This window comes from Gastrolobium bilobum, unplaced genomic scaffold (assembly GCF_033153095.1).
Source record: "Gastrolobium bilobum isolate Gb01-03AN ecotype WA unplaced genomic scaffold, APGP_CSIRO_Gbil_v1 utg2686, whole genome shotgun sequence".
Lineage (NCBI taxonomy): Eukaryota > Viridiplantae > Streptophyta > Magnoliopsida > Fabales > Fabaceae > Gastrolobium > Gastrolobium bilobum.
The window spans coordinates 71,592-81,564 of record NW_026895101.1 but is presented as its reverse complement, the minus strand read 5'-3'; the positions used below and the strand labels follow the sequence as shown (position 1 = coordinate 81,564).

The window sequence follows — 9,973 nt, the reverse complement described above, 5'->3', positions numbered from 1 at the left end:
ACTATATTTCTATTTCCGAAATATTTTGGATTGTGTTATAAAAAAATAAAAATAAAAATATTTTGGATTGTTACAATAAATTATGGTATTCATATTTGCGTATTAAAATTTAAAGATTCTTGAAATCCATTTACACTTTCAGTTACAGTTTCACATTTGGGTTTTAATGAAACACTTTGTTTTGTGAAATGAGTGAATTATTATTTTTCATTGGATTGAGCCTCTCTTTTCAACGTGGGTTGAAACTTTTGATTAGATCTCTATATCTTAATTTTTTTTTGGATATGAGTACTATTTATGTACTGTTTAAGTCATGAAATTTCATGTTTAATATTTTGAATGGATTTTCGATTTTCATGACTCTAGTAAGTGTATTACTGTCTTGATATAGTTATGCCACTCATGCATTAATTGTTAATTCTTTATATATTGGAACTTAAAGTATTAAAGTCATGCCCTTGATTTTCGTATTATTTCTTAAATGCTGATTTTGTGGTAGAATTTGGCATTCTTTATACGGTAAGTGGGGTACAAACATTGTTGTTGGGCTTTAATGATTAAAGTTTCAATATTCATTTTGGATGACATGTTATTTTTTGTACGTTAGATTTCACATCTGATTTGGGCCTGTAAATTATTAGACATTTAATTTTGATTTTAGTGAAATAAGTGAAAACCGTTTGGAGTTTTGCATAGTTTTATGAAATAAGTTCATATGTGTACGTCTCATAATTAATAAACTTAGTCCTTTTTGAGACATTTTAGTGGGTTTTCACATTTCGCATTTTGGATTTAGTGAAATTGGTTTCATATTTCATTTGGCTATATGGTTCTTCAATATTTTATTTAATTGACACATTTATGACTAGTTCACCTTTTGGCATTGCAAAAACGTTGTTGCCATGTTTTTAGTCTCATTGATTGTTGTGTATTGGATAATGACTTGTGATTGACAATAGAATAAATGCAATTAATCATATTTTGCATTGAGATTTTTGATTGTAGCTTAATATTTAAAAATTAATATTCACTCCATTTGACGATGCCATTGAATCATTTTATTGAATTAAATGGAGTAAAACTACTGTATAATTTGGCATTAGTTGCATGTGACAAAAGGAAGGTAAATGGGTATAACGGAATTCTAAACCCATGATTGAAGGTTAATATTTATGTACCGTGTGAATTAAATTAGACGAGTTTTTATGTCATGTATTATAATGATTTGATTGTATGTATTAATTAAAGTTTCCTTATACATACAATATTGAGATAAATAATTTGAATATTTTGGTATTATTGCCTATGGTTTGAAGCAATAATTTGGGTTTGGAAATTAATGTCAAGTGATCCATATAATTTCATTAAGGATTAGCCTCAGCACCCTTAATTATTTCAATTATATATTAAGAGTCTTTGGATCACATAAAGGGTATGACATTAGTTGTAATTCATGGTGCAGATATAATAAGAATAAGAACTCTTGTGGGATAAATTTTTTGAAAATTGCATATAATGCTTTTATGTTGATATTATGGAGATATATAATTTATAAAATTTATCTGTCCAAAGGGGATAAATTTTAAACAATTATATATAATTTTCTCCTACTTAAGCATAGTTAGTAATGACTTTAATGTTAAGTGCTGAATTTTTATGGCAAAATTTGTTGGATTGACAATGCAATATGATTTCTAGAAACACATGTTGTGAAGTGTTTCATGTTATCGGAAACACGTTTTGTTAAGTGTTTCATGTTGTTGGAAACACATGTTGTTAAGTGTTTCATGTTGTTAGAAACACATGTTCTTAAGTGTTTCATGTTTTTGGGCATTATTATTGATATATTATTTGAATTATTATATGTTAATTACCTACCCAAAGGGGTTGTTACATATAATAATTTGAGAAATTGCATGAAGAATTTTTTTATAAGATTACGTAATTTAAAAGTATTTATCTGCCCAAAGGGGATGAATTATTTTTAAATTGCATTATGGAGAAATATGTATAATTTAAAAATTTGTCTGCCTAAAGGAGATGAATTTTTATAATTGTATGTAATTCTCCTTGTTGTTCAAATCTTCACATGATAGAAAATATTTTTATATTATATTCCCTGCCCAAAGGGGGGTTTATGGTATATAAATTATTCTGCTGTTGCCCAAATTTAATCTTATTGCATTGTGTATGTCAATCAGTTATTTTTTGCCATCAACAACAACATGCTACTGTTGAGTTATTTATTATTTCAAATTATAAGAAATAGAGATGTATAATTTATAGAATATTTTTATTTATTGACTTATATGCTTCCGCTTGAACTGTTTAGGTGCGAAATCTTTTTGAGAATGCTATTGTTTTTGAACTCATGATAAGTGAAGGTGCTACACCTTCTTATGGAATGCATCATGATTTTGGGCAAGATTTGTAAAAGTCTCTATGAATTACTATGGTATTACCACTAAAGTGGGATTGATCTGTTTGTCATGTAAATTTTTTGTAAATTTGAGGACTGCTTCTGGTTATTTTATTCAATTTCCTGCCCAAAGGGGGTTATTGTGTGTTTTAATTATAAGCTTGTCTAGAATAAAGTTATTGGGATTACATTGATCTAGGTGATATGTCTGCCCAAAGGGGACAAATCTCTAAAGCTAGTGTATACTCATTGATTGATTCATCTGAGGCTTTAACCTTGGTTTAAACCTTGGTATGTGCATTTTGCCCAGAGGGGAATGTACTATTTTGTTGGCCTCGTTGTAATAACTTGCCTTAATTGAGGTTGTATTTTGCCCTATAGTTTATTTGGATGCATTCGTTTTGCCTTAACAGTGAATTTTTGTAAATTCATTTGAATTAATTTAAATATATTTTACAAGTGCATCTACATTAAAGTAAGTGGGAGTAGAAGTACATTCTTAGTACTTTATGTAGATGACAATTTATTTTTCAGTAAGACGTTGATTTACCGAATGAAGTAAAAGCTATAAAAAGCTTTTATAGGAAATACCTTGAAGTAGCCTCCTTTGTATATATGAGTACTTTAAATTTTTTAGATTCCCTTAATTAGTGTGAGCTTTACTCGAGGCTTTCTTTTGAATGTTTTAATTTTTTTTTTATTCCCTTGATTAGTGGGAGTTATATTCAGTTTTCTTTTTTGGTAATGTAAACTGATGATGATTTTTTGATTTTTGTTTGAATTTTTATAATGGATGATCATCATTATTGTTATTTCTACTGTTGACTGAGAAATATATGTATGAATGGTATCTTTAAGCATGTTGTGAGCTTAAAGATGATTAGATGTCACAAATTTTGAGATCTCATGTTGTACTGTGACATGTTGGTTTATTTAAACTAAGCAATTTCATGTCGTTTGGAGATTGCGGTAATTCAATTTCATGTTGTTAAGAAATTGGATTGAAAAAAGCAATTTCATGTTGTTTAGAAATTGCGGTAATGTGATTTCATGTTGTTGAGAAATTGCATTATGGAGTGTAATTTCATGTTGTTGAGAAATTACATTGAGGACCGATAAGAATTAGTGTGTTACATTGTTGATCACATTTTGACACTAATTCTTACTACACTACTAGGCCTTGATTCATGAAGATGTAATACTCATTGTATGTGAGTATGGAAGGTCATATGCTATGATATTTTCGGTATATTGATCGCCATGCTCCTATGATGAGGTTATGTTGGATTGAATCGTGTTGAGATGCTTGTACTAGAATTGGAATATTATTTTTCAAAATCCACGTAAAATGATTTTTTTAGTTATTAACCCGATAAAGTAGTTTTCAAAATAAAATGATTTTCAAAATAATATTATATTAATTAATATAGCCCAAGTGGGAAAATGTTAGAAATTTTCCTTTATGTGGGCAATATTAATTAATTAGTTTTCTGTTTTAAAATTAATCAGGTTAATGGACATTCCAATTGTATTATTTTGATAAGTCCATTGTGATCATGTTGAGTTGGGCTTTTGACATTTGTTGGTATTGGGCCTAGTTGGACAGCAGTGTAGGCTTTAATGTGACCCTGGTTTTCTGTGATGGGTGGACCCAGTGACACAAACTCTTTTTAGGGTATTTGGTTAGGTCTCTTCTCTAGCCTATTTGTATTGGGATTAAATCCCATGAGCCGTTATGCTCCCATCGCTGAGGCTACCACTTTCAGAATAGGTCATAGAGAGAAAGATCTGGCATGTAGTTCTCTAATTTCTTCTGGCTTTGAGATGATCTATTAAGGTACGCACCATCCCAATTTTGAGTATATATTGTTTAGTATTTTATAATCATATACATGATCCAGGGTTTATAAATTCTTACATAAAATGCTTATCATTTTTTAGCTATACCTTATTCGATCCCAAAGGATTGGAATGTTCAAAATAAGGATGATATTTGTATGTTGGATCGGTACGCTCGCGGGAGTCTATAGAAGAGACACATCAAGGGGTAACAGATCACTCTGCACAATAATATCGGGATATAACCGAAGACGTGGGTTTGTGTGTATAGTGATAGGCAAGAGAACAAGGGATTCAAAATATGTACTTAAGATGCTTAACCCCTTTATTTACAAAAGAGGTTACATGTAGTGTAAAGTCTTAATAAGAGTGTAATTGTTGGAGGATAGGATAAGTAGTTTATCTTTTGGTGATAGGATAACGAGATTATCCTTGTCTCGTTAGAACGGGTTCACAATATACATAAAGTTAGAAGCTCCCGGAAGGAGCTCTTTTATAGATGTATTTAGCTTATTTGTGAGTCCTCATATTTATTTTTCAATTATAACCTTATTCTAAAATTATATTTACAAATATTCTCCTCTATCCTAATAACAAATTATTTGATCTCGTCCTCTCTAACAAAATGTTGAAAAAGTGACCGAGAAAGAGTAATCATGTGTATTAATTGGATTTGATGCATCCAAATATTGTTGCGTACATATTTTTGGATGAAACTCTCTTTTAATAAAAAAAATGACTCTTGGATCTATTTTTTCGTTTGAAATCTTTATCTTTAAAACGTTTGCCGTTTGCTTCTTACTATATTTATGTTTACTAAATAATAGAGGTTTTCTAATATCATTTATGTTATTTTTACTTAGAAACAGATCTTATGAAAATTTCTTTTACAAAACAACTTATTTTTTATGAGGTTGAAAGTAACTTTTATGCTAAAAATTTTAAATAATCACCAAACAATTTGTACCTTTATTCTTTTAAGCCCTTTCTTTTCTAACTTTCTCTAAGAAGTTGCTATTACTATCTCAGAAGAAGTATATGAAAAAATTCTCAAGAAATTTAATATGCACAAGGCCAAACTAGTAGATGTAAGAACCCTAATATGTGAATAATAATTGTGGGCCAATCATGGAATAATAATGAATTATACAAGAATTTCATGAGATTGTTAAAATAAAATGCTAAGTGTTGAATTGAGTGAAGATGGGAAAGCATGTGAAAAAGGGTTCTCAGTTTGTTGCTTGCTGGCGTTCTCGCTGAAGTGAGCAGAAGGCTAGCTCGCTGAAGCGAGGAGACTCCTTCACTTCCTTCGCAAGATTGTATTTTTCTCTATTGAGGTAAACATCAAACACTCTCAAACCTTCTCTCCTTCATCCCTTGTCTTGGCAGCACCTCAAAATTTGAAATAGTGACAGAAAAACAACATCTTGGTTGCTGCCATGTGGTCTTGAAGCAAGCCATTTTCGTGTTGGGGGAGTTAGGGTATTATTACACTCATTGGAGCTCCAAAGAAGCACATTTGTGAAGCAAGAACCCTCCTTTACCAAGCCAAATTTGTGCGCTTAGTAGGACAAAAGCAAAGTGTGGATTTTTTACCTCGAAGACACTTCCTCTTGTTGTTTTGAGCTTTGGGTATATGCCTCTAGGGAATAACATCTGTCATTTTAAAGGATATAAGCTTATATCAATTTAGATCGTAACCGTTGATTTTCGTCCATCAACAGTTATAATTTATTGGATCAAAATTATTAATTAATTAATAATAAATTTGGCCCATTAAGTTTGACCCAATAGATTATAATCGTTGATGGACGAAAATCAACGGTTAGGATCTAAAATGATATAAGCTTATATCCTTTAAAAGGATAAATATTTTTCCCATGCCTCTAACCTTTATCTGAGTTTTATGAAAAGAATGGATTTTAACATGTAAAAATCTTGTATTGAGTGTGTAAAGGAGAGATTTTGATAACCTAAGCTTTAGAGATTGTTAATATATTAGTAACATGTAGAAAGATAGGTTATATAATAAAAGGGTTATGTTGGGAGGCTTTGGGATGCAATTAAAGCACCTCCATAATAGAAAAAGTGCAGATTTTTTGCATTCTGTCACGGGGGAATCGATTCCCTGAAACTTTGAATCGATTCTCGCCTGGAAAATGACAACAGCGAACTAGTTTAGTAAAATAGCAATCTCTCAAGCTACAGAGCTCCGAATTGAGTGCAGTTTTGACCTATGTGAAGCTAAAACATAGGGCTACAACCTTGTAAATTGTACGATTCATTAGAAAAGCGGATTGGTCGTGGTTTGGTTGGAAGCGGCTGCCTTGCTGTTGGAAGTGCAATTTACAGCAGTCACTTTGCGAAAAATATAACCGGAGTTATACAACTCCAAAAGAGACATATAATATGATTTTTTATTTTAAACAGAAACATGCAATGTTAAAAGAAAAAGTTTAGCCGTATTTTTAGTTAAACTTTTATGATTATAACTACGATTAGTATTATACGTAATGATAACATACTAGAGTACTATAACGTGTTAAAGTAGACACTTCACTTGAGGGATATTTTAAATTATTAAGAAGCAAACTTCAAGAAGTGGTGAAAAGAAATTAAAGAATATATGATGATATTCATTCGCGGTTAGCAGCCTCATGCACGCAATGATTTGCACTACGCTCGACATTGCACATGTCACTGGTCTGGTAAGCTGGTTTCAGGAAATCCCCAGTAAAGAACATTAGGTCACTTTGTGTTTTGGGAAAGGAAAACCCAAGTTCGAAGCATACATGGATGTGAACCTAGGTTAGGTGGTGACACTAGCTAAAAAAAGTCTACAGTAGGATACTTGATTCCTTTTGTAGGGGTAGTTATATCTTGGCATCTAAGCTCCACAAATGTGTTTCCCCGTCTACCACAGAAGCCAAATATATTAATATAACAGAAGCATGTGAAGAAAAATTATGGATGAAAAATTTCTTGTTCGAGTTGGGTCATAAGCAAGAAAATTATGTGTTGAAACGTGACAATCAAAGTGCTATGCACTTGGGCAAAAACTTCAACTTTTCACTCTTCCTCAAAGCATATAGATATCTGCTATTATTGGACCCTTGCTGTAATAGAAGAGAAGCATTTACGGGATAATAAAATGTACATAGACTTGACTGATGCAATGTAATAATAGTTAAAATGCAAAGACAAATATGAAATACTATTAAATTGAATATTAAATAGTCGTATCGCTTCAGTCTTTGTTTTTTTTTCCATATATTTTTGCTCGTAATGTTGTTCCCTTACTACAAAGGTTGACGATCTGAGTTGCAATCTAGCTCACAAAAATAACATCATTTAGCACTTGTGAATTAGTATGTTCTTGAATTTTATTTTTCCAAAAAAGGAAGGCACTTTAAAAATATAAAATATAATCGTTGGTCAAAAAATCATTTGTTAAGGTTTTGATAAAATATATGTACAAATAAAACTATATATTATTCTTTTATTTTTTATTTTCTTGGGAAAAGTTATATTTATCACTAAGTAATTTACCACTTCTTACTACCATTTTAGTAACTGTTAAATAGTGGTCATTAAAACATGACAGAAAGAGGAAGGTGTGACAGAGAGAGAGAGAGAGAGAGAGAGTTGGGGAAGGGATTGAAGAGAGGGAAAGAAATTTTATATCATATATATCAAACATAATCAAATGAATTATAGTGATAATCTGATTTCAAACTTATTCCAAAGAATGAGATGTGAAAAACTGCTGCATGCATGGTATTTCAAATATTGTATTTAGCAAGTGGAAGAAACTTTCCAATTATTTTTCCCTCTTGGAATAAGATGATCGATGACTTGTTGGAATATGCAGTACATGAAGCAAAGATGTAGATAAGAGGAATTAGGATGTCAATGTATCATGTGGTAGTCGTTCTGCCAAATAGATATACATATGTCCCATAGCTCCAGTGAGAAAGCCGCTTTCGTATCTTGCTTCTAGTGTCAAAATTTCACTGTCCTTAATCTTGATAGAACCTGGTTTTGGATAACATACAGACCTTCCAACAGCATAACCTTTCTCATTTCCGGCTTCATTTCCCGTTCCATATTTTGCTATTGAGGTACATAGAGTTCTTCCGTCCTATATTAATAGAAAGTATAAATTGTATGAGTAAAGATGCAATGCAATATATATATATCAGTTCTCACAATTATATTTATTATTTAAATTACAAAGAATGATGGGAAATACTTAAGATATCTGTACCTCTCCATATAGAGTTGTGTTAATACCACCTGAATGCATATGAGCCGTTCCATAAATGAGATAACCACCTTTTGGCATTGCGATATTTGTTTTTTGGACATGAGGAGAGTCTTTGCTACCATTTGCCGGAATAGTAAATTCTACCTGTAACAAATTAATAAATCTTTAATCCTCACTTACTCCAAACAAATTAATAGATTGAAAAAAATGTAATTATAAAGTGCGTTTATTAACAAACATATTTACCTGACACTCATGGAATGAAGTTGAACCAATGGATTTGATTTTATCGGTCGAATCAAGTACATAAAAATTAACAGGAATTTGGCTTTCGTCCCAATCAACCCACCTTATTTTGTATCTGAGGGCAAGCTTTCTCTTTGGGCCTTCAAAACCCTCTCTCAATTTGCATTTTAAGTTGTCTAGGCAACAAAGGAGTCCTCCTTTATAATCGGGGGTCAATGGCTCACCATAAATGCCTTTTGTGACATTATAAAAGTTCTCAGGGAGATTCATAAGGTCACATCTGCAATCGGTACAACCTTTCCTATCTTGTGTACCACGTGTATCAATGGCCAATATGTTGAATAACCATCTCTCTTCGTACCCATCAGGAATTTCTGCAGGGTTATGTAGTTCTACTGCAAAAGGTTCCGGAAGGTTTGAGATTGTTCCTCGTGATTCAACTCCTAAGCCCCAGTAATGTGGAAGAATATTTCCGTGGCACATGCCTTGATTCCTCTTGAAAATGAAACCATCATAATTCTTGGGAGGAACCTTAGAGCCACCGCGCATGCTAGGAATAGTAACATTTTCAAGGTATTTTATAGCAAACCAATGGTGAAGGTATGTTTCATACAAAGGCACAGGGTTCCCATCTTCATCAATTAGTTCAGCATCAAAACTCTTGACTCCAATGTGGCCTTTTGGGAATTCAATATCCCAAAAAGTTTTCCCCGCAATTAATCCTGGCTCCACTTCAAACATTTCAGACACAAAAGTAGCTGACTTTATATTACTTTCGGATGACTTCCCTTGAAAAGAGTATGCAGTGCTTGATAGCAACATTAGTATTGATAATGAAAGTATCAACGATTTAGAGATAAACCTCGTGTTTACCTGTAAGCAAACAATCATTATTAATTACATGATTAGTTATGAATAATGTTTGTACGTAATGTTATTCTTTCGTGTGTTCAAATATATACTTAAAAGAGTAGCGATATTAAGTAAGATTGAAGAAGACAAATTAAGTGTCAAAATTTGGATGGAAAAAAAAAAAGCATACCAGATGATCACAAGAAAATGTGGAGATAATCATGGTGGGGATTTGGTGATTGTCGGAAGTGTAATCAATTTTATTTTTGTTTTCATATGGAGTTCTTGTTGGCTGCTTTTATAGTAGAAGTTTTAGCAATGAAATAGGTGACGTAACTAAATGCCAATTC

General features: G+C 31.8%; 1 protein-coding gene across 1 annotated transcript; it reads right to left on the bottom strand.

Annotated features, from left to right (window-relative positions):
* Nucleotides 1-8,159: 8,159 nt before the first annotated feature.
* Nucleotides 8,160-9,593, bottom strand: LOC133304274 (uncharacterized). The gene is made up of 3 exons (XM_061504307.1): nucleotides 8,772-9,593; nucleotides 8,526-8,669; nucleotides 8,160-8,399 (listed from the first exon to the last, which is right to left on the bottom strand). Exons 1-3 carry the CDS (start codon nucleotides 9,591-9,593, stop codon nucleotides 8,160-8,162), a joined length of 1,206 nt encoding a protein of 401 aa, XP_061360291.1.
* Between the last annotated feature and the right edge of the window lie 380 nt (nucleotides 9,594-9,973).